Source organism: Rhinichthys klamathensis, unplaced genomic scaffold (assembly GCF_029890125.1).
Source record: "Rhinichthys klamathensis goyatoka isolate OS25496 unplaced genomic scaffold, OSU_Roscu_1.1 h1tg000212l_1, whole genome shotgun sequence".
Classification (NCBI taxonomy): Eukaryota; Metazoa; Chordata; class Actinopteri; order Cypriniformes; family Leuciscidae; genus Rhinichthys; species Rhinichthys klamathensis.
The window spans coordinates 295766-322184 of record NW_026606737.1 but is presented as its reverse complement, the minus strand read 5'-3'; the positions used below and the strand labels follow the sequence as shown (position 1 = coordinate 322184).

At 37.0% G+C, this 26419-nt stretch overlaps 1 protein-coding gene across 1 annotated transcript in view; it reads right to left on the bottom strand.

The window, feature by feature from the left end:
* slc4a3 (solute carrier family 4 member 3) overlaps positions 1–26419 on the bottom strand; it is a 115136-nt gene that overhangs the window by 54214 nt on the left and 34503 nt on the right. Inside the window, exons 3-6 of the mRNA XM_056263997.1 lie at positions 14450–14606; positions 10157–10404; positions 8956–9131; positions 5910–6130 (exon numbers count right to left, since the gene is read on the bottom strand). Of these exons, the coding sequence (XP_056119972.1) occupies positions 5910–6130; positions 8956–9131; positions 10157–10404; positions 14450–14606 (802 nt within the window). The remainder of the gene's footprint in view (positions 1–5909; positions 6131–8955; positions 9132–10156; positions 10405–14449; positions 14607–26419) is intronic.

The following is a 26419-nucleotide window of genomic DNA, read 5'->3' as shown; positions in this document are numbered from 1 at the left end:
TGCACTTTGATGATTGGGGTGAGTTTGCCTTTACTTTTCTCCAAAACTATACAGTAAAATGACTTGAAAATAATTACAGTAATATTAAGAGTCACTCTGAACAGGAATATATTGAAAGAATGAACAAACCTATAAAGGAACAGTTTTTATGAGTGTTTGAAAATGGGACATGGTGTAAGTGATAGAAAGCACTTTGATGTTTGGGGTGAGTTTGCCTTTACTTTTCTCCAAAACTATAGAGTAAAATGACTTGATAATAAATACAGTAATAGTCAGGGTCACTCTGAACAGGAATATATTGAAAGAATGAGCAAACCTATGAAGGAACAGTTTTTATGAGTGTTTGAACATGAGACATAGTGTTAAGTGATAGAATGCACTAGTGACTGAGTTTGCCTTTACTTTTCTCCAAAACTATACAGTAAAATTACCTGAAAATAATTACAGTAATAGTCAGGGTCACTCTGAACAGGAATCCAATGAACGAATGAGCAAACCTATGAAGGAACACTTTTTATGAGTGTTTGAACATGGGACATGGTGTAAGTGATAGAATGCAGTTTGATGATTGGGGTGAGTTTGCCTTTACTCTTCTCCAAAACTATAAAGTAAAATTACCTGAAAATAATTACAGTAATAGTCAGTGTCACTCTGAACAGGAATCCAATGAATAAATGAGCAAACCTATGAAGGAACACTTTTTATGAGTGTTTGAACATGGGACATGGTGTAAGTGCTACAATGCAGTTTGATGATTGGGGTGAGTTTGCCTTTACTTTTCTCCAAAACTATACAGTAAAATTACTTGATAATAAATACAGTAATAGTCAGAGTCACTTTTAACAGGAATGAAATGAATGAATGAGCAAACCTATGAAGGAACACTTTTTATGAGTGTTTGAACATGGGACATGGTGTAAGTGCTACAATGCAGTTTGATGATTGGGGTGAGTTTGCCTTTACTTTTCTCCAAAACTATACAGTAAAATTACTTGATAATAAATACAGTAATAGTCAGAGTCACTCTGAACAGGAATCAAATGAATGAATGAGCAAACCTATGAAGGAACACTTTTTATGAGTGTTTGAACATGGGACATGGTGTAAGTGCTACAATGCAGTTTGATGATTGGGGTGAGTTTGCCTTTACTCTTCTCCAAAACTATACAGTAAAATTACCTGAAATTAATTACAGTAATAGTCAGGGTCACTCTGAACAGGAATCCAATGAACAAATGAGCAAACCTATGAAGGAACACTTTGTATGAGTGTTTGAACATGGGACATGGTGTAAGTGCTACAATGCAGTTTGATGATTGGGGTGAGTTTGCCTTTACTCTTCTCCAAAACAATACAGTAAAATTACCTGAAATTAATTACAGTAATAGTCAGGGTCACTCTGAACAGGAATCCAATGAACAAATGAGCAAACCTATGAAGGAACAGTTTTTATGAGTGTTTGAACATGGGACACGGTGTAAGTGCTAGAATGCAGTTTGATGATTGGGGTGAGTTTGCCTTTACTCTTCTCCAAAACTATACAGTAAAATTACCTGAAAATAATTACATTAATAGTCAGGGTCACTCTGAACAGGAATCCAATGAACAAATGAGCAAACCTATGAAGGAACACTTTTTATGAGTGTTTGAACATGGGACATGGTGTAAGTGATAGAATGCAGTTTGATGATTGGGGTGAGTTTGCCTTTACTCTTCTCCAAAACTATACAGTAAAATTACCTGAAAATAATTACAGTAATAGTCAGGGTCACTCTGAACAGGAATCCAATGAGCAAATGAGCAAACCTATGAAGGAACAGTTTTTATGAGTGTTTGAACATGGGACATGGTTTAAGTGCTACAATGCAGTTTGATGATTGGGGTGAGTTTGCCTTTACTTTTCTCCAAAACTGTACAGTAAAATTACTTGATAATAAATACAGTAATAGTCAGAGTCACTCTGAACAGGAATCAAATGAATGAATGAGCAAACCTATGAAGGAACAGTTTTTATGAGTGTTTGAACATGGGACATGGTGTAAGTGCTAGAATGCAGTTTGATGATTGGGGTGAGTTTGCCTTTACTCTTCTCCTAAACTATACAGTAAAATTACCTGAAAATAATTACAGTAATAGTCAGGGTCACTCTGAACAGGAATCCAATGAATAAATGAGCAAACCTATGAAGGAACACTTTTTATGAGTGTTTGAACATGGGACATGGTGTAAGTGCTACAATGCAGTTTGATGATTGGGGTGAGTTTGCCTTTACTTTTCTCCAAAACTATACAGTAAAATTACTTGATAATAAATACAGTAATATTCAGAGTCACTCTGAACAGGAATGAAATGAATGAATGAGCAAACCTATGAAGGAACACTTTTTATGAGTGTTTGAACATGGGACATGGTGTAAGTGCTACAATGCAGTTTGATGATTGGGGTGAGTTTGCCTTTACTTTTCTCCAAAACTATAGAGTAAAATGACTTGATAATAAATACAGTAATAGTCAGAGTCACTCTGAACAGGAATCAAATGAATGAATGAGCAAACCTATGAAGGAACACTTTTTATGAGTGTTTGAACATGAGACATAGTGTTAAGTGATAGAATGCACTAGTGACTGAGTTTGCCTTTACTTTTCTCCAAAACTATACAGTAAAATTACCTGAAAATAATTACAGTAATAGTCAGGGTCACTCTGAACAGGAATCCAATGAACGAATGAGCAAACCTATGAAGGAACACTTTTTATGAGTGTTTGAACATGGGACATGGTGTAAGTGATAGAATGCAGTTTGATGATTGGGGTGAGTTTGCCTTTACTCTTCTCCAAAACTATAAAGTAAAATTACCTGAAAATAATTACAGTAATAGTCAGTGTCACTCTGAACAGGAATCCAATGAATAAATGAGCAAACCTATGAAGGAACACTTTTTATGAGTGTTTGAACATGGGACATGGTGTAAGTGCTACAATGCAGTTTGATGATTGGGGTGAGTTTGCCTTTACTCTTCTCCAAAACTATACAGTAAAATTACCTGAAAATAATTACAGTAATAGTCAGGGTCACTCTGAACAGGAATCAAATGAAAGAATGGGCAAACCTATGAAGGAACACTGTTTATGAGTGTTGGAATATATGACATGGTGTAAAGTGCTATAATGCACTTTGATGGATGGGGTTGAGTTTGCCTTTACTTTTCTCCAAAACTATACAGTAACATGACTTGAAAATAAATACAGTAATAGCCAGGGTCACTCTGAACAGGAATCAAATGAAAGAATGAGCAAACCTATGAAGGAACACTTTTTATGAGTGTTTGAATATGGGACATGGTGTAAGTGCTAGAAGTTGAAGTAAAATGGCAAAACTCCCATTATATATAAAATGTATATGTGTGTGTTTGTGTGTGCGTGTGTGTGTGTGTGTGTGTTTTGAGTATCATATTTCATACTTCAGGTATGAATGTATATTTCATAGATTGTATAAAGGTGTTTATAGCTTATATATGCAATTCAATTATAATTGACAGATTAAAAGCCACCAAAAGCCTGTTGTATTCATTTGCCATTTATTTGCCAAATATTTGCCATTAACATTAACAAAAAAAATGTAAGAAAATAAATAAATAAACATTAATACATTATGTATAATAATTAATGTATACTTTATATAAAAACATTAAAATCAACAATAAAAATGCAATATAAATGTATGATAATTAACATTAATATTACATTTCATTAAAGTTAATAAAGTACAATAATGTATTTTATATATATATATATATATATATATATATATATATATATATATATATATATATATAAACATTCAAATTAACAATAAAAATGTAAAAAAAAAAATGATGTATGATAATTAGCATTAATATGAAAATGAATAAGTTGTGTAATAATTAATGAATCACATATAGGGCTACAAACATTAAAATAATAATAAAAAAGTAATGTTTTTTTAAATCATAAAACTGTATTATTTGTGTCCTAATGAGATGGAAAATAGCAGAAAATAGTGTCTAAAAAAACATTAAAATTAACAATAAAATGTAAAAATGATTCATGTTAATTGATATTACTATGAACATGAATATATTATGTAATAATTAATGTAACTCATAGGCCTACACACTTTATAATAATAATAAAACAGTCATGCTTTTTAAAAAAAATCATGAAAATGTATTATTTGTGTCCTAATAAAATGTAAAATAGCGGAAAATAGAGTCTTAAAAACAATTTTGACCGCTTCCAGCACCCATACCGTAAGTACACGATTAGACGCGGATACTAAAAAAAAATGTGCGGCTGGCTTGACCGTGTATTTTCAACGCGCGGCCCACTTGACCGCAGTGTATTCGTGCATTGCGCGTGAAATCAGGGCACCAAATTTGGAAATCCACTGTCTCCTCAAAAGAGTCCGTTTGCAAGCAGCAGAAGGCCACCTTATGTGACACACGCACAGTAAACCTGTACTGTTCACTCAACTGCGCATAATAGCAGCGAATTAATAAAAAAACACAATATTGCCCCACGTTGTGTTTTCTATCATGCGTCGTGCACGTTTGCGATGACGTCATATGCACGCAAACGCACCAGGGTTCGATAGAATCAAGTTGTGTGAGAAACCAGACCAACGCTGCGGGGGGCGCCGGGGACAAACGCGCTCGGGCTCGGACCGCAGCAAACGAGCCCAGTGTAAAAGCCCCCTAAAGCGTAAAGCATTGTTTAAACTCGACGCGTCCGAATGAGCGCAAAGGTGCTAAAATGACGTGATTGTAACAGCGCGCGCGCCTCCGCATCCCCTAGACACCATTTACTACACACAAATTAATAAATAATAATGAATAAAAATATTGTTTTTTTTTCTCTGGGTTTGAAAACTCTTCGCGATCGACTTAAAATGCTTCCAAGATCGACTTGTCGACCGCGATCGACGGGTTGGTGACTCTTGTAACGTTACTGTTTTACGGTCAATAGTACTAATCAGCTGATTGTCAAAGCCATAACACAGCGAGGGAGAAGAACTAAGTTACATGAAACAATCCAACTACATATTTTACACCACTGACAAGGGAAAAGTCACTACTCACGGTGTCTATGGCTAGCTTCTAGCTTTCTGCTGCTTCTCTTTCAAGGTATGAATGAAACGCGGTCTGTAGCGCTGTGTGTTCGCTGTCGGCTACGGTAGAAACATGACGTCACAATATGTCCACCTTCATAGAAGGGGGTGCCCGCGGTTATGTAGATATAAATGTCTCATTCTAAGGTAATAAAAACATAACGGTTCATTGAGTAAGGTCTTTATACACCACTGAACACAGTTATGGATCTTATATTGCATTTCTGTCAATAGATCCTCATAAATATTACACATTGCACCTTTAACAAGACCCTGAAATAAAGCTTTCTTGATTTAACTAGTCATCTACGAAAGATTTAGGCTTACTACACTACAAAAAAACAACTGTACGTGTATTGGTTTCCAGGTAAAATACAAAAAAATCCTGAAACAAATTCAGTTTACTTGAGAAGCAGCACTGCATATGATATTTCAGAGAGTGTATAATTTATCTGTATTAAGTTTTAGATTTTTATCACTTGAAAAAGTCTCCCAGTGCAGTCATAAAAATACACTCATATTAAAGCTATATTCATTAAAAAATAAGTCTTAATATCTCATGCAGTGTTGCTTCTCAAGTATCTCAAATATATCTTATTTTTACTTGAAGACAAATTTAAAAAAAGACTAAATGATTAAGATAAAATGCAAAAAAATGCAATTTTGATGGCCCTAATATTATGATGATAAATTATTTGCATCCTCCAAATTCTGTATTAGCGTCCCGCTATTTTCACGACTCCTTCAGAACTGATTTTGCTTACTTTTCATGTCATCCAGGTCAGCGCTGGCAAGCATCTGCGCCTCTGCTTCGTCTGTAGGAACTTTCTGGTAGACCGCAGTCTCCATGGCTGTCATGCTGCCTATGCAGATGCGTTCTCGTAGGTCGTAGCTGTTCCGCTGGGCTCCAGCCAGCCGGTGGACGGGCTTCCTGCGAAACCAGCCCCGTGTTGTCATACTGGCAGGTTCTAGAGAAGGGCTAAACCTGTTAAAAAGAAACCTACAATTGAACACTGTTTTGTTGACCTATGGTTATTAGCAGGATGAAATGAACTGAGCAGGATGCATTGCTAATAGAGTGAAATATGTGCATTATTATAGGTGGCTGGGTTAACCACGAAACACCTATGCTGAAAAGGATTAAAAGAAATATTAATATTAGCTTTTGATTTCATGTGCGCCTATTACGCTTTTTCGGATATTACCTTTCATGCAGTGTGTAATATAGCTGTTTGTGAATGTAAAAGGTCTGCAAAGTTTTAAAGATTAAAGTGCACGATAAATAAATAAAGTCCCCCAAAAGAAAGAATCGATTCTGAACTGCCGAAACGAGTCATCAGTATAATTCCAGTCTTACTTCTGTAACTTACATACATAACAATGTAACACATTTGCATAATGCCCACCTATGGTATTCATTGGCTTCCCGCTAACATCTTCTACTCTGACCCGGCCTCAAACACTGTAGCTGGTTGGTGTTGTGTACATGTCGAGAAGACCCTGTTTTTTTGCTCTGCAAAAGCATAATTTGCAGATGCAGATCGTCTGTTGTTCTTACATCAGTCATTCACGTTAGTGCTAGGCTAACGTATGCGCTGTTAGTGATGCAGTTAATGATACAGTTCCCACGTGTGCACCGCAATAAATTAGAAATATACACATGTAATGTGTTAATGCTTATGGTGAGCAATTACAGTTGCAATATCTTTTTTTTTTTTTTTTTTTTTTTTTTTTTTAATTATGACAACAAAAAACATAAAGGTCTCATACATAGACAATAACATGTAAACATGAAAATAACATACATAAGCGTGTGTGTGTGTGTGTGTGTGCATGTATTACTGAGTGTGCAAGTGGAAATAACTTAACAGAAGAAAATCTTACAGATACAACAGACATGATAAAAATGAACTAAATAGTAATAATAATGATAATAATAAAAAAAAAAAAATAAAAAAAAAAATTAAATAAATAAATAAATGAAAAAGAATGAAGGCTAATATGATAAAAAAGAAAAAAAAAAAAAGAAAAAAAAAGATATTGTTGACGATATGTTTGTCCCGTTTTAGCCACCGTAGCTTCTTCGAAAGGGAGGGGTGAGCAGTGGGCTGAGCCCTTAGTGCAACTCGCAACCGAACCGCTAGATGCCTCTAAAATCTACACACTGCACCTTTAAAGGTTTATTTTCTGATAACGACAGGCTGACTATATGACTATGTTTTACATGTCAGTGGTTAATTAAGAAAGGACATAATTTTTATGATCTTATATAAGGTTTGATCTATCATTTTTTTTTCCTGGATTCTGCAAGGGGTGTGTAAATTTATGAGCACGACATGCAACTGTAGCTTTTTGTCTCGAGAATCAGTGCACTTACAGCGTGTGTAGCCATGATGATTAAAACAAGGATTAAAGCAGACAACTTGGATGTTGTTGCGGTCGTTCGATCTTAATTGAAATCAGTGTAGTAACTCAAACAAATATCTTTTGCAATATCTCATAATGTACATCAAACTGAGTAGCGAATCACAGAGAAACGTCCAGCTCGAGTCGTCCTTGCGATGGAGGTTCGAGTTGAACAACTTGTTCTTCCAGTGTTTCATCATCTGATTCGTGCTCAGATTGATATGGTAAAATTGACGCCATCGTTACTGTCTTTACAGTGTGTACAATCGCTGAGGACTGAGGAAGCCTCAGGAGCTGAAGAGTTAGACCAATCACAACAGACTGAGCTGTCTGGCCAATCAGAGCAGAGTAGCTCTCGGAAAGGAGGGGTTTAAAGACACTGAATCTTCGGACGAGTCATTTGAGAATCTTTAAAAAATGTGATGATGTGCAATGTATATTATGAGAAAATTAAAGTGTTGTTTGACCTTTGATGCATGTAAACCTGTTGTAGGAGAAAATTAGGAACCTTTAAAATAGCATAATAGGGGCACTTTAAGGGGCAAATACACTCATTAAACATTTTTTTTTTAAACTAAGCTGCATCAACAGCTGCATCAGCAACTATAATTGTATCAAACTGAGAATGAAATGCAGCATGATTAATATGTCAATAAATAAAATGCCACTATATCATCAATTTGATTTAATGCTGGCCATATATCCCAATCAGTGTGTTGTTCAGAAATTATACACCGAATTAAATGAGCCAAAAAATGAAAAATATACATTAAAAAATGACCCAAGTTCAAATGATAGTAAAGCGCTTGGAGCATTTTCATTCATTTAATTAAAGTCAGGGGCCCAGACATAATATACAATCAAAAGTCTCATTATTCAAAGCAACGGCACTGCAAATAAAATAAAAAATGATTAAATAAGGCAGGCAATTATGCCTAATGATGTTTTATTTGTACATTTTCCTTAACCAAATATGCATATATATGCTGCAAGAAGAAGGAAAGCCAGCAGAGGGCATTAAAATACAACTTTTCCAGCTCACTCATAAGCAGTCATCTTCTTTTCACAGCATCACATTGTATAAAAAAGTTGCATTATGCCCTTTCCATTGAAAGCACATCCAAAAGTAACTGCTGTGAACACACCATTCAAATGAATCACTTAAGAAATGAGTGAACTTACACTAATGTCTTGAATGTATTGTGTATTGTTCATTACTGTAATAAACATGGAAGCTCTGCATGATCTAAAAAAAATGCACGCAATTGATTGCTTACAATGATTATTTCTGAAATAGCGTTGAATAAATTTGATGGCTACACATGAGGGTGAGTAAATGATGACTGTATTTCAACTCATAAGTTGTAGACTCATTCAGGTGTAGATCTATCATTAGTGAAATACCGGTTTGAAATCTCTTCCTCCTCTTCTCCATCCGGTCGTTCTTGCGTTTGCTGCTGCTCCTCCATTCCGGCGGGGATGGGTGGGGTCTCCTCGCTGCTCGGGGGTCTCTCGCTCTCCAGATGAAAACTGGTGAGAGAGAGGTCGGCCGCCAAGTCCTCCTCACTTCCCAAACTGAGCTGTAAGATCACAACATCTGTCAGCATCTCCCTATTATCCTGCAATCTCTCACACATATATCCATACATATGCAGCAGCGCAGAAAGAAACTGTGCTAAAAGTATATGCATACAGCATAGTATTTTTTTAATAGTATGTGCAACTGAATGCAATGACAAACTCTTCCAGCAATAGTACTCTACATTGTTGTCACATGACCTCATTATAATATATTGCATGCTTAATTTAGCAAGTGCTGTCCAGGTGGTTATTTTTTGTCTTCAAATCAAGATGCATTTACTAGACAAGGAAAATGGCAAGCTATTATCTAAAAAAAAACCCGCAAAATTATCTGCCAATGGGGTAAGAAAAATAATATTGTGTCTGTTTGAATTAAGATTATTTTTCTTACACCATTTACGGAGAATTTTGCTTGGTTTTTTTTCTTTGTTTTTTTTTTCAGAAAAAAAGACATAGCATCTTATGGCCTTTTACTCATCTAGTAAATCTTGATTTAAGAGTTTTTAGATATTTGGACTGGAAAAAAAGACAAAAATACTACGTATTAAAAAGAATTTTTTGCAGCGTTTAATTTTAACCACCTTTTTTCACATCATTTTTAATTGCACATAGCCTCATAGATACATTAACTTTTTCTTTTCATTTCCTTCAAATTAGTTTGGAGGACAACATCGGGCAGAATGTGTAATAGGAATTCTGTAAAATATATATATATATATATATATTATTTTTGGATTATTCAAAGAAATAATCAAAAGATTAATCGATTATCAAAATAATCATCAGTTGCCCCCATCAAAAAATGTCTTAACTTCTGATGGTCCAATCACAAGAGTCAAGAAAGAGAGTGAGACATTATTTCCATTTCATATTTCATATTAAAGGGAAGGTCTAGTCAAGTGCATTGCATTGTTTGATACAGTATACCAGCAGAAGTAGGTCATCCAGGTACATCAGTACTAAAAATTAATGTATACTACATACTTCAATCTACAAAAATAATAGAGCTGTAAGTTGAAGTAACCTGTGGCAGCTCTTCAGATGGCTCAGTGGGCGTGGCTGCTTGGCACTGGCCCTCCGTCTCAGACTCCGCCTCCTCCTCATCCACCTCATGAATAGTGGGCGTGACATCTGATGGGGGCACGGACGTCTTCTTTTTCTTCCTCTTTTTCTTTCGCCGGCGGTCCATACTGAGAACCCTCTTGCGGAAACGCTGCGGTGGGAGGTGGGTGGACAGGGGGTGGTGGGTGTGGTGGAAGGTGTGCCGGTGATCTGTGCATAAAGAGAGAGAGAGAGAGAGAGAGAGAGAGAGAGAGAGAGAGAGAGAGAGAGAGAGAGAGAGAGAGAGAGAGAGAGAGAGAGAGAGAGAGAGAGAGAGAGAGAGAGAGAGAGAGAGAGAGAGAGATTAAGTAAAGGATGATGTTCAAACTGCAAACGGCTGACAGATGCAAAAGAAAGAGACTGCGGAGTGATACGAGAGACTAGCCAACGCAGGTCAATGATTCAGTTTATTGTCACTATACAAACACATTTGACCAAAGAATGCACCATTGATCAAACCATCAATCAGAATCAAGTATTCCAGAGAACCGCGTAATAAGCAATTACGAGGTCTTTTAAAAGGTCACAGATAATTAAGCTGCCATTGCAACATCTCCATTAGTTGGTTCCTCTTACTCAAATTTCTCTGTTGCCAGGTATCTCTTATTTCACAGGCTTAAATCTTGCATGTTACATTTAAAATGTACATAAAATTAACAAGCTACAGCAATTAATAAATGTGATATGCAGACTTATTTCAGTATTATACACTACAGATCAAAAGATTGGGGTACGTTTTTTTTTTTTTAAATAAAGTAATACTTGTTTAAAAGTGACAGTAAAGACATTTACATTGTTACAAAAGATTTCTATTTCAAATAAATGCTGTTAATTTGCTGTTCACAAGAATCCTGAAAAAAATATACATTACGGTTTCCACAAAAATATAAAGCAGCACAACTCTTTTCAACATTGATAAGAGCATTCTTGAGCAGCAAATCAGCATGTTAGAGTGATTTCAGAAGGATCATGTGACACTGAAGACTGGAGTAATGATGCTGAAGATTCAGCTTTGATCACAAAATTACATTTTAAAATATATTATAATAGAAAACAATTTTAAATTGTAATAATATATGTCATAATATCACAGTTTTTACTCTTTTTTGTAAATAAATGCAGCCTTGGAGAGCATAAGTGACATCAAAAACATGGAAGTGTTCTACCTTTTTTTAACTGACCTGTAATTTGAAAATGAGGAATTACAGGAGAGGGAGGAGTTGGAAAATAAAAAAAAGTGCAAAAAAACTAACGTTTATAAATCAAATATAATTTTGTAAATTGCATAAAGAATTATGAACAAAACAGCATCGTGTATTTATGTAAAGTTTAATACAAAGAGCCAAAGCGCCGATCACACAGAGTACTTTTTTGCGTTTAAAAACGCGAGATGCAGTGGAATGGGGAAAAAAAACCTATGTTATCTCTTAAGAAATGTTTTTTAAAAGTTAAACTCCTTTTAACTTAACATGGCTTCCTAAACAGCTCTCTAAACATGCATCAAAGATGTCCGTCTAGTGCATGTTTACATAGAAAACAATAGAAAAGCAGCGCAGAAAATGCGTTTTGTGTAAAAGCCTTGGTGACGGTTTTGACATTAATACGATCTCCACAATGAGCTTCTTTATTTCTGCAATGTTTTGAATGAACAACGTACCAGCGATGCATCAAGCGGGTTCTATGGAAGCTTGTTTCCGCCACAGAATAACAAGAATAACAAATAAAAAAGGTAATTGCGACTTTTTTTCTGGCAAATTGACCCTTCGCAGGGAGTTTGATTGACAGGTGATCTGACCAATCATAATCCGCCATCCGCCGAATTCATTTTTGGGTGAACTAACCCTTTAACTTTGGAGGATTTGAACTTGAAAAATAGAGTGCACTGAATGTTTATTTGATGCTATAAATTAACTAGAAGGAAGAGATGATGGGTTCACGAGGAGCTTTAACTGAGCCGCCACAGCGATCTGTCAGACACATTAAAGAGCCACAGAACGGTAAAAAATGACCAAATGTGAAAGTTGAGACTTTTTCATATCAAAAGTAACCTGGTCTGTCAGCGCGTTGTCAGTGTCCTCTCTGCTCCGCGATGTATTTTTCAATGTGTGTGTGTGTGTGAGAGAGAACATGGTGGGGCGTGAGAGCGGTGTGGCTTGTCAGACATAGCAACAGTAACTAAAGGGGGTGGGTTTTTGCGAACGGTCTGAAAAAAAGTCAGAACTGCGAGTTTATATCTCATAATTCTGACTTTGTAACTCGCAATTCCGAGTTTCTATCTTGCAAATCTGATTGTTATTTTACATTCTACCAATGTTCGAAATTCTAATTGTAATTTGACATCCCTTACAGAGCGGTTAACGTGTGATTTGTCCTGTGTTCAGGGTGCCTCTGGGCTCTGTTGTGAATGCAACGCATCACAGGCTAGTTTACACCTCCCACTACTGCCGCGACATGTAGAAGGAAATGTAGGCCCTGATTTATCAGGGTCTGAAAAGCGACTGGCACAGACGCAGCTCCACAGGAGGCCAGGGAGTGTGAGAGAGCCATTAAAAAGTCTTCTCTGTATACTTCTGAACTGCCATGTTCTGTACACTTCTGCAGAATGATGTATCTAAACATCAACAGCATCAACAGCAGCCAGCAAGAATAATGCACTAAAAACGGAAATGTTTTTCATTTGCGTTTTTCGCGTACAGATGACAACATTGTCAAAGCGATCCCCGTTCACACAGATCCGCGAAAAACGACTAAAAACGCTGTGTTCTGCTGCCAGGCCAGTAGTTGGTGATGTTATACTTTGCAAATAAACACTTTGCGCCTATCTGAACACGTAACACGCATGCGCATGACGTCACCGTTTTCACAAATTCACGTTCTTGTAGTTTACAAGGAGATGATAAACCATATTGTTTTCAAAAACTTCTACTTTGAATCTGGTTTTCAAAAGTTTGCATTCTCAGGCCCCCAAAATGCCATTGTCGTGTAAATGAACAGCCAAAAGCACACAAAGTTGTTCTTTCTTAGTTAAAAATGGTGTTGTGTTAAAAGTCCCTAAAGTTTGAAAAAATATATCTTTGACCTTATTCACACCTCGTATTAACATCCGTCTCTGAGAATCCGGTCACAAGTGGTCAGCACTAAGTGCAGCTCTTAACACTGCCATGCAAAAAGGCAAAATGCATCTCGTTGAAACTGAATGGGACTCTTAGAGAGTGATCTCTCATGTGACAGACAGGTTTTGTAGTGTGGTGTTTGTAGAAAATGTAGTGTGAACATTTATATCAGATCAATAAGAATTCAATCAAAACACTTTGAAGCCAATCTCCCTCAGAGTTTTAAACGTAAAAAAAAAATGTGCATGAAAAATAACCATCGTTTGAAAAAGGGACTTGAATAACAATAAGCATTATACTTGAAATGTTTGTAGTAGAGTGTTATTTTAGTATTATTTACATATTATAGTATTGCTATTATAGTATTTATTAATGTTGAAATAACTTCTGTTTTTATATTTTAATTTTTTTATTTTAGTTTAAGTTTTAGTAATTTTGTTGTGATATAATTTTTTGTCAATTTTGTTGTGCATTTTTATTTATTTATTATTTTTATTTTATTTTAAATACTTCTATTTAGCTTTAAAAAAAATATTCCGGTTTTAGATTTAGCAATTTTAGTACTTTAACTTAAACTCTGTTTTTAGTTAGTTTGACAAGGCAATTGTTTCATTTTCATTTAAGCATTTTCTCATTTTTTACATTCAAGTTTTTCAACTATTATATATATATATGGCTTTATTTCAATTCAAACACAAACGGTTTGCCAAGGCAACATATCTAATTGTCGTTTAAGCATTATCTAAGTTTTGTTTAAGTTTTTCATCAAATATTTATTTTTAATTTTATTTCAGGATTATTTCAATTAACAAAATCATTTTTAATAGTTTAAGTTCTAATTGTACAAACAAAATAGATTTATAACAGTTTTAATTTTTCTTAACGTGTACATTTTTCACACTTTAAAAAAAAAATCGTCTTTTATCAACAAGCAGGAAAACACCTGATGTAGTCTATTAAATCAAAATCTTTCTCGGCTGACCACTACACTTGTGATCGGATCATCCTAGTCAGATTTCAAACCTTTGTTAAACAACATGGCTTGAAGATTATTTAAAATGGAGAGCACATATAATTACGGTTATACGTCAGACAGTACTTACACTCAAAGTCTTTCTCATTGTAGCTGCGGCCCATTTTGTCTGCGCCATTGATGGCAGACTCCGTAATGATGTCCCCGAACCTCTCCACAGACAAGGCCTTCTCCCATTCCTCATCTTCTTGTCCTGCTGTGGAGTCCTTCTCTTCTTCCGACAAAACCTGCAGATGAGATCATTTGAAACCACACAGTAAGTGCCAGACAGATGTTCCAGATGCTAAAATACATTTGAGGAAGTATGGGAAATAAACTTGAGGCCAAATGATTCCTTCTGGCATGCTCTGAAGAGTTTGAGCAGTTACGGCCAGATGTTTTATGTTCTCCGAGATTGAACCACAACCACACGTCCATTAGCGCTCACCCAGTGCACCGCAATTATGGATGGGTTATCAGCCATGAAGAACATGGTGACTGAGAGGGATCATTGGAGATTCTAGGTATGTTTTTTTTCTAGGTGGTTTGTTGTTGTCTCACTAGTTGTGTCATCACGTTCTGCGCCACTATTGGAAAAGTCACAATGCAGGACTGTGCCTCAAATCTTCTGACACTGTCAGAATTTCGTCTGAGCTAAAATTTTATCCCAAGGGTCGTTAATCAGCTGTCGCCGAACATGGCAAACTAGCGATACTTCAGATTTTGGCCTAGGATCAGAAGAATTTTTTAGGATTCTCACCACTTTTTGGCCAAAAAAAATTGTGGCCAAAATCACACAGTGTGAACCCAGCTTAAACAGAAAAATCAGACCAGAATAGAAACTATGTTCATCTTCATTCATCCAGCGGAGCAAACCAACCCCGTGACGTCACAGGTTGTTATGGAATTAAAATAATGCCAAATGTATTTGAAACAAAACAAAAAAAACTTGTTGAATTGCACTAATTGAAAAAATATGCATTGCATTGTCCGTGCTTGTATTTTAATGCATTGTATTTTTAGGGCTGGTGGTATATAAGCTGTGAATATTTCAATTCAAAACATTTCACACACAATTTCATTATTAAACCTTCAATAATCCATATTCACCTATCAGATTTCACTTCCAAAATATTTGGGCTGTTTAAAAATACAACCTATTATATTCGACAGGCAATTTTTGTCAATTTCTTTCGCTTTACATATTCGGTTACACAAATTCAGTACTTCGAATTTGACAGAAAATTCAACATTGCACATCCAGGAACTGCAGGAAATGCAGTGTTGATGCATTATCTTCATCTGCTGTTAGTCTACCTCACCAGCAGGAGGTGCAAGTGCGTGTTGACGAAGACCAGAGCAACAGTTAGAGTCATTCATTCATAAAAACTGCAGCAAACCGGGGCGGCAGTGGCTCAGTGGTTCATGTAGGTTGTCTACAAACCGGAAGGTTGGTGGTTCAATCCCCGGTTCCACCTGACCAAGTGTCGAGGTGTCCATGAGCAAGCTCGCGACGAGCTGGATGGCGCCTTGCATGGCTGACACTGCCGTCGGTGTATGAATGGGTGAATGTGAGGCAATATGTAAAGCGCTTTGGTGGCCATTGGGTCTGTGAAAGCGCTATTTAAATGCAGTCCATTTACCAAAAACGGATTTGCTGTTTCACAGCATTGATCGATGTGTCTGTTTCTCCACTGCACTTCAACAGATTCCCCATCTGCACTCATGATAATGAGTTAGGCTCAGTTTACACCTGGTATTAAGATGCATTTTGATCGATCGGATCACAAGTGGACGACGCTAAATACAGCTGTAAACAGAGTCTAAAATGTTTAGCACTTTCGACCACTTCCAGAGGTTGAAAACGCATTTGACTGGATTGCTTTTGTAGTGTAAACGCACATGTGGTGGAATGAGTCCGAACAGCCACAAAAGACCGTCTACTCTCCGCCAACTGACCTAATGCGTAACATTATAGGAAGCACGCTAGCCAGACGGGATTTAAACTGTTGACTGAAGACCCACCTTTGGTTTGAAGACGAAAAACGTACCAAGCACAATGTTCTATCACCATTCCTGATTTCTAACACGCACACTCACAGCGTTTGGCTGGTCTTGCGGCTGTCAGAGCTGATGCTCTCTGTATGTTTTTCCATCGTCTCCAGGCATGTTCATATATAAATTGCGTGAGCTTATTTCATCCATTAGATTGAAATATCCTTAAAAAGCCCACACATAGACCCTCCCCTCGAAGAAATCAGGACAGAAGTGGTTGAAAGTGGACAAAAGAGACAGATTAAGACACCAGGTGTAAATGGGAATGTCTCCCTCGTCTACTTGTGATCCGATCGACGAAAACGCATCTTAATACCAGGTGTAAACAGGGCCTTAGAATAGTTCGCAAAAGTGTGATTATAAACACAATCTTCTAAAAACAAAGATAGAGCATTGTTAATATCTTACAGTATCAAGAGTATGTCTTCATTAAAATGATCTCATTACCATCATGGTCAAAATAAAACAAAACTCTTCATCAAGGAATGTTGAATGAGACATTGGAAGGGCCAATCATATTTTAGCTGCCCATATGGCCCCGCCCACAGTTCCACCTATGGGAGGCATCTAACATTTGGCTCGTGAGAAGAAGGCTTTGAAGAGTGGGATAAAGCATGCTGACAGGCTACAAGGCTCGCAGATCAGTCAGAGTAAATGTCACGGTGTCAGCGGGAAGTTAACAGCAGCCCTGCAGCGCCCCCATTAACAAACACAACTGCATTCAACAGCACCTCTGTCATGTCCAACAAGCACCACGATTCAGAACGGCCAACTGAACTCGGCAAGCACAAAAGCCAACAAATCATTTACCCTGGAGCATTAAAACAAACACGAATCTTTTAAAATAGCCACATTTTCTTTAATTCTTCAGGAAAATAAGCACGGGCAAATGGCAGGCCTCTGCAATTAATCAGAGCAGATGGGGCAAATTCGGCAAAACTGAAATGAGATGAGCAAATGAGGCACTAATTAAGAAAACAAAGTTTCTTTGTTGTCTGTGACCCTCAGCTTTGCGTAAATTAATGAGGACAATATTTCATTAAGCTCTGTGTCTGCACGCTGTGTGCCACTCTTTTATCATTGCTGAAGTGGTGACTTTAATGAAGACCTGTGAAGTCAAATGATAAACGGCTGGCTCTGATAGTATAGGAGGACTTGGAAATGAGCCAGTTTGAGACACTGGAAAAAGTCCATTCTGCTGTATCACACGATTTCTGCTCTTTTTTATGATGCTTTTCCAACCTCTTAAAGGGGTATTTTACTGTAGGCAAAATGGGCTTTCAACAAAACTTGGCTGCCAATACAGTAGAAATGTTAAAAATAAAAATGAAATTGATGCTAGCCAAAGTCCTTTTAGGCAAGTCATGCCACTCGGCCGCCATCTTGGCAACGCCTCCGGGCAGCTATTTCGGACTAACAAGACCAGGCTCCTATCTAAATGAATGGGCAGAGAGTCAGAACTGCAGTTTCACTGGTCACCGGGACATAAAAACTGCATGTATAGAAACAGCAGTAAATTATGATAAAAATCGCTGAAAAAGTTTGATGACTTTGCCCCAAAATAAGGTTTAAAAGGCCTTTTTCCCCACAGATTATACTTTTACTACGCATGCGCAAGGGTTCTCTCCCTCTGTCGTGCGCGCACTACACAGTTTGAAGCACAGTGTGTGTGAGCTCTTGCTCGCTCTCTCTAGATTCCGGGAGATTTGAACTAATTTGCGGGCATCAGGGAGCCGCTATCAATCTGCGGGAGACTTCTGATGTCTGATATTTACACAACTCACACATACACTGCATATCAAATCTGCCGCCTTTTCAAACAGTAACGTATTTTGCGCTGTCGCAAACCTCAACTGTGCGCATGCGTCAGTGGAACCAGACGATAGGCTTAAATGTTTCCCGGCTTACTGTTAAAAGCAGACGATTGGCTTTCCAGCGGGAGGGGCGGGACATGTGCATACAACCGCCATCTTTGGCGTTACGGGTTTTCCCTATATAGTTGTATTAAGGATTGATGAAGTGGCATGTCTCTATATAATAGTCTCTGTGCTAGCTGACTAGAGAAAATATAGAAAAAAGGCTACAGTCTTCCTTTTGGCAAATAGGTAGGAAAAAGTCAGCACCCATAATGCACTGGGGATGTTGCTGTCCTAGGCCACTCCCACCAGTCTGCTATTAGGCTTGTTTGTATAGAAGCTTATTTCCGCCACAGAATAAAACATTTTAAAAGGTAATTCTGACTTTTTATCCCAATTGCGAGTTTACATCAAGTCGCAATTGCATGTTATAAAGTTAGAATTGCGAGATGTAAACTCACAATTCTGACATCTTTTCTCAGAATTGTGAGATATAAATTTGCAATTGCGAGTTATAAAGTCCAATTCCAAGGGGGAAAAAAACTTACTTTTTTTTTTCTCAGAATTGCGAGTTTATGTCACAAATCGGAACTGTTTGAAATTTGTCTTCCTATCCCCATTTGTTTTGACTCCCTTTTTGGGGTTTCATCCCAAACCTCACGTAATTCACATCCTTATTGTATTACAGTAATGTTTACTATAAGGAATATACTAGTGTATGTTTTTTTATTATTTTAATTTAAAACCTTTTTACTACAATAAATATACTATATTATTTAAATAAGCTCAAGAGACATGAGGATGCATTGCGAGAATTTGGAGTAATTTAGAAATATGTCCCAATTCAAATGCTCTTAAAAACAGGTAAATAGGCTAGGGTGAAATTGGGGTGAAACCTGGTCATGTTTTCATGAGCAGCAATGTAATATAATCCCTTTGCTCTACCTCTCTGTTCAGTCACCTCTCCCTCACTCATTCGGTTTCTCTTCTAATTGCCCCTTCTTAATTACCATAATGTATCAAAAGAACAAAACAAACAAACAAACAACAGCGGTTTTCAGAATAGTACTTTTTGAACAGCATTTCCCACTGTTTCTCTATGTAAAACAAAGGACCCAAACAGCATTTGCTCTTGCAGTTCTCTTATTGTGCAAATGTTAATGGCTTGAGCGAGACTGAGTGCATGCGCTCCCAATAAAGGTTACGGGTTATTTCAACTGCAAGGTGAACAGAATGACAATGGGAATTCAGTGAGGACTGGCAGATGTGTTTGCTTGCTGTTAGCAAGTGCTCTGGGTAAACGGTAGATAGAGTTACATACGTCATAGGTGGCTGCCCGCTCTGCCGAGATACTAAGGGCTTCTCATGATACCAACATTTCGGTAGTTGATTCCAATGCAGTGAAATTTCAGGATTCCGTTCATTATATGTATATAAAATAGAGAAAAAAGTAAATGAATGGTCTGTATTTTCCTGTCCCACTTTTCAGAGGCAGCGTTCCTGTTGCATCTTGTGAATTTGAGTGAAGCACTTAGAAACCTGTGTGAGCTGCAAAAATGAGAAGAAACGTCTTTCTATTAAGTTGTCTCAATAGAATTGCCGCGGGCTGTAAGCAAAAATCAACATACGTGTTTGCAATGAAGTATGATTTACAAACAAATAACTTCATTCAGTTCTTTTTAGTGATTTAGGCATTCTACTGCCCCCACTGCTCTCCCCTCTTTAACCAGAGCCATCTGGATGCTCCACGTTGTTGCCTATGGCTCTTCTTCGATTAGCACCTGTAATGCCCAGCGTGCCGTAGGCCTTGCTCAGGGAGTTGTTAGAGCAGTGCCCTGGGAGGAGAGGATGGAGGAAGCTCAAGAGGGAGAAATACCAAGAACTGGTGGAGGATTGTTGGAGGATTCAAACTATGGTAACTGATTCGATTCATAAACAAATGACTCTTAAAACAGGTTCTTTTTTCGTGAATCAAACACATACGGTGCAGTCCGGTGCAGTCTGATTCGCAAACAAATGACTCTAATGAACCGGTTCTCTGTAGCAAATCAAAAACATATTGTGTGACTATAGTCTATAGTTCAATGCACAAAAAAATTACTTTTAGGAACCGGTTCTTTTAAGTGAATCGAAAACATACAGTGTGGCCAGTGTACGTTTGACATCTGAATGAATGATGACTCTAATGAAACGGTTATTTTAATGAATAGTTCCCACATGAGCCCACAGAAATAATATGCCACAACAATCCAACGGTCCAATCAATTCTTCATTGAAAAAAATCAAGTCCCGCCCAACATTTGTTTCTTGTTTGAGAATCCGTTTCACTTTTAAAAAAAATAATTGTAATAGTAATTGTAATTATCGGGATAAGAGATATTGATTTGAGATTAAACTGTTTTAAAATATTACCTGTTTGTTATCTTATAATCCAGTACAGTGTACAAAACAATCGTCGCAATGATCCCTGTGTTACCAGTTTTAACCGTTTGTTATCTGGGGAATAACATACCACTGGATGGCTCAATTGACCAATCAGAATCAAGTATTCCACAGAGCCGTGTAATAAGTATTAAAGAACACATTGCGTGGTTTTCTCTTTTTCCTCGAGGCCCAATCGCTCTTCAAAGAGGAAGCACACAAATATGCAGTCAGCCCTCAGGTATGGAGTCTGTATAAAGTACTTCTGACACTGCAGAAATGTGGTTTCATAACATTTTTAACTTTAGTATCGACTTGAAAGATACCATGCTATTGATATCTCATGCATGAAATGTGTGCCTCAGCTGAGAGAGAGTGAACTGCATCTTCTCTAGGCCAGCTAGTGAGAGCTGTGGGAGTAAACCTCACTCCCCTGTCCTCAAGAGGCACAGCGGCTGACACTATGCTGTGGTCTCTAGCGTCCTTGTTAGTGTGCCCTCCTCCCATGCTGGAAATGCCGGTTTGAATCCCGCCCGGAGCGGTGCGAGTAGAACCGGTGGGGTTACACTTATTCTTTGTCTGGAGGCTGCTCAAGGAGCTATTCTGGAGCTCGAAGTGCCGTCTAAAGCTGCAGGTATGCCTGCTAAGTCTGGCCTGGGTCTCAGGTGACTGTGGAGGCCCACCTGAGCTCTTTGTGTAAGCACAGGATACTCATTCATTCTCACAGTCCCACTATTTCCCAAAAGTACTGACCTTTTCAGGCAGCCAAGAACAGTGAGACAATCCCTGACTAACACTTACACCAGGGTTAGCCACCATTCAGAACTGAACTGGAAACAAAAAAATAATAATTTTAATGTAAGGAAGTTGAATTATGAAATTCAGAGAAATTCATTTTTGTTTTACATTTAATATTTCAGTATTTTTTTATTTATATCATTTTTATTTTGAAATATATATTCTTTCATTTGTATTATATTAAATAAATAATTCATATATAAAGGTATTTGCTGTGTGTGTAATAATATATTATATTGATACATACTATTTAGTATTTGAGTAAATTTTTTATTTGTTATATAATAATTTTATAATATATTATTTTTAGGGCTGGGAAAAAATTAATCGTGATTAATCGCATCCAAAATAAAAGTTTTGTTTACATAAAATATGTGTGTGTAGTGTGTATAATTATTTTGTATCTATAAATACACACACATGCATGTATATATTTAAGAAAAATGTGTTATTAATATAAAAAATATGTATATTTATATATAATATAAATGATGTATAAATATATATACAGTATATACATGCAAATATTTCTTAAATATATACATGCATGTGTGTGTATTTATATATACAAAATAATTACACACACTACACACACATATATTATGTAAACAAAACTTTTATTTTGGATGCGATTAATCACGATTAATTTTTTCCCAGCCCTAATTATTTTATAATATATAAAAATTTAAATAAAACTATTAAATGTAAAAAATTATTAAAATATATATATCTGATCTGTTTTCATATATATATATATATATATATATATATATATATACACTACCGTTCAAAAGTTTGGGGTCAGTGAGAATTTTATTTTAATTTTTTGGAGGAAAGAAATCAATACTTTTATTTATCAAGGAATAATTAATTTGATCGAAAGTGACAGTAAAGACATTTATAATGTTACAAAAGATTCTAACCCTAACCCTATTCATCAAAGAATCCAAAAAAAAAAAAAAAAAAACTGTACAACTGACAGACCAACAACTGTTTCAACATTGCTAATAATAATAAATGTTTCTTGAGCATCAAATCCTCATATTATACTGATTTGTGAAGGATCATTTGACACTGAAGACACTGACACTGGTGATGCTGAAAATTCAGCTTTGATCACAGGAATAAATTACACTTTACTATATATTCACACAGAAAACAGCTGATTTACACTGGAATAATATTTAATACTATAACTGATTTTTGTTGTATTTTTAATCAAATAAGCGCAGCCATGGTTAGCAGAAGAGAATTCTTTTAAAAGTATTTAAAATCGTACCAACCCCAAACTTTTGAACAGTAGTGTATATATAATTGCTGTCCAATCGATTAATCACATCTAGCAATCTCGTTAACGTACGCAGACTACGCACACTCATTTGTCACTCATTTTTCAACAGCAAAAAAATGCTACCTATCAGATTGTGTTACCAGCATCATATTCATGTGGTTTGAGGCTTTATTAACATCCATTTCTACTCCTGCCTAGCCTGGGTTTCCCCATTACTGCCTTTGCGCAGCGCGATTTTATTCACGCTGCCAGGCAGTCTGGATACCATGGACCAAATTTTCGCCTCAGCGAGGGGACCAATCACAGAACGGGGAGGGAGCAGCAAGACGATGACGACGTCTATGCGACACACCGAAGCAGTTTCACGAGTTCACACTTACAAATAAGTCAGATAGAATAAATGCGTATTTGGCGTGCTGTCCGAGGAGAGGGCTCCGAGTTAGGTATTCGGCCCGAACCCAGAGCACTCCCCCCGTATTCCTGGCTGTGAAATAAATAAATAAGATAAGCCAAGAGTGAGGAGTCGGGGTGGTGGAGGGATGCTGAAACTGTCAAGGAATGTTAGGTGAGTTGACAGAGTGAATATTTATATGCTCCTTCTCGTGCTGATAGGGTAGACATGGTAATTGTTTGATGACCAGTTGATTGGAATGATTATTTGAACGTGCTCCTCCCGAACTTTGTTTATAAAACATCATTTGTTTATACCTATGGATCAAACATGGCAGCAGACGCGAAGTTACCTTTCGATGCAGCCTTAGATATTGTTCTAAGTAGTTTAGAACGCAAATAAACCTCTGACCCATCGTCTTCTTCCTCGTCTAATTTCTTTCGCTCTACATACGTCATCTGGTATAATTGAAACGATTGGCTATGAGCTACGTACAGGCGCATTTGATAGACATTCGTAGCACCCAATAAACGGCTCTGGGCATTCGTAAACCACGCCTCAAATACGAGAAAATTAACATGTGGTTCCCAGCCAGGCTAACCCCTGCCCTAAACCTTAAAACAATGCAAATACAGTGTTGGTAGCACAGTCTGATAGGTAGCTTTATTCAGCAGAACACTGGCTGATTCGTGTCTTCTGATTGGTTCTCTGAACTTAGAGGCTCTTGCTGGCAAAGGGAAGTGTTGTTTAGAGGTTTCTGGTAACAAACCGGTATTTCTGAATGGGCAGATGCTGGGATTTAGCGGGTTTGAAATGAAAGTATTTGATGAGCTGATGTATTATATGCCGGTTCGATTTTTTGAGTTTAACGAAGACTACTAAATTTCTAGTGTTGTGACAGCTCTGCAGCCTCAGCCACAATGTCAAATCACCATTCTCCATCTAGCTTTGGTGAACAAAACACAAACATGTCCCTTGAGCCCTATACTGATGCTCTCAGTGATGTGTGTCAGGGCTCACTACAACAACAGTGACATTCATAATGTTCCCAGAACAAACAACAACTCAATGTACATGTGGCCTGTAGTGATAAAAAGACTAGACGACTGAAAACAAGACTGTATCACATCTTTTATGGGAATAAAGAACAATCCCATGAAGCATTGTGAATGACATAATCAAATCAAAACAAATATATAATGCAGGTCTATGGTCACCACCTCAAAGAGCATGCACAGAGAAGTCCAAATTAAACATGATTTAATGACTTGTAAATGTAAGTACACATTGATGGCCTAAGACACGAAACGAGCGGTTTGTGTGAGAAAACGAACAGTATTTATAATGTTTTTACCTCTTGTAACGCACAGACCGAAGCGCCCGCGCCCTCATATCACTTGGACGTGGCTGTGGTTTCAAGAGGTAAAAACGATATAAATACTGTTCGTTTTCTCACACAAACCGCTCGTTTCGTGTCTTAGGCCATCAATGTGTACTTACATTTACGAGTCAGAAAAGTCAGAAAGACTCACTAATTGCAGTGTTGCTGTTGTTAATTAAAACTAAATCTAAAACTAAATTATTCAAAATAATTTTCTGAATTTAAGATTAAGCTCAAATAAAATAAACTAATGAACCAAAGCAATGAAAAACTTGCCTTGGCAAGGATGGACAGAGGCAACATTGCTCTTCTCTCACTTGCAACACAGATTCTAAACAGTGCTTCCCGAATACAAAAGAAATGCAAAGACAAATAAAGCCGTCTAACACCCGCGTCTGCATTTCAGTCCAAGAGGGTGAGTCAGAAATGCTCCTTCACATACATACAGACAAATGTGTGAAGCTTTCCTGTGAATGAAGGAGTGTGAGCCAGTCCAAACTGTTGAACTCTCTTGAAAAAGGACAGAACATTTTATAAATAGTGTTTTATAGCTGCACAGTGTTTCTATTGACACACATGAAGTGGCCCTAACAACACACATGCAATACTGTTTTTGTTTAATTTTTCTTTTGTTTTTTTAATTAGCATTTCTTACAACAAGGTCTTTTGCGTAGTCAAAAATTGAGTCAGATTAATTCAGTCATTCATTATGACTCAGACTTTGTGATTTTATCTGACTAATAAAATGTGTTGTTTGTTTATTGTCTTCTTATTATTTGCCTGTTTTTCTGCTGTTTTTTGCAATATGGGTAAATTGTCATTTATTTTGCCATAGCAATGTAGGTTCAGTAGCAGCACAGGGAACATTATAGCAACATAATGAATCATGCTGTCAGAGTTATGTTCTGTTTTGTCATGTTTCTTTGTGTTTTTACTCTGCCTTCGTGCTAGTTTGACCCAGTTCTCCGTTGTGTTTGATTAGTCATTTAGTTCACCTGGGGCCTATACCATGAAGCCGGTTTAGGTGGCTAGCCCGGTATGTTTCAGTTTAGTTTGCGCCAACCCTGGGTTTTAGGCACCATGAAAGTGGTTTGGCTTTTAGCAGTGTTCATCGCCATAATAACTAACGCTCCACGGTTAACCTGGTCCAGGGCAGGTTATGTTCCAGGTAAGAGGTTGCAAACCGAACTTGGACCAATCAGCTGTGAGCAAAGTGACACATGTCTGACACGATAGTCACTCCACCTGTTTCTACTCCAAATTAAAGATCACTACACAGCAAATGATTTTTAAAGACTAAATCGTCTGGCTTTTAGGAATGCTTATTTAGAATAATAATTTTGATATTATTTATGTAATTATGGTACCCTTAATCGATCACACATGTCCAATTTTAGTTTATCAATCATTATTACGCACAATTTAATTGAATAAATATATAAAGGTAATATAAATACGATTTATACAGTGTTTAAACCACAGCAAAACTAATTTCACAACTTTTACTTGCAGGCCACTGATATAGCAATTTTTCAATCTTTTAATATTCTGCAGAAGAGAGAAGTGAATCGCGCTGCTTCTCTCGCGAGAAATGAATCTCAGTTTCACTCTTTCTCAGCATGTGATTGGTTGTTCGCTACTGATGTCACACCTAAACTCAGGATCAAAGAGTTGACAGAGAAAGTTGATGATCAGCATCATGGTACCAACAAAGCCTGGTTGGATTGGTTTTAGTTTTGTCAACTCTAAACTAATCCTGTAACCCTGAGTTTGTTCAACTACCATCATGGTACAGGCCCTATAGCATAAGTTCTGCTTGTTTTGTTTTGTTCATTGTCCTGTCTTGTCAGTGTATACGCGTGGTGTGC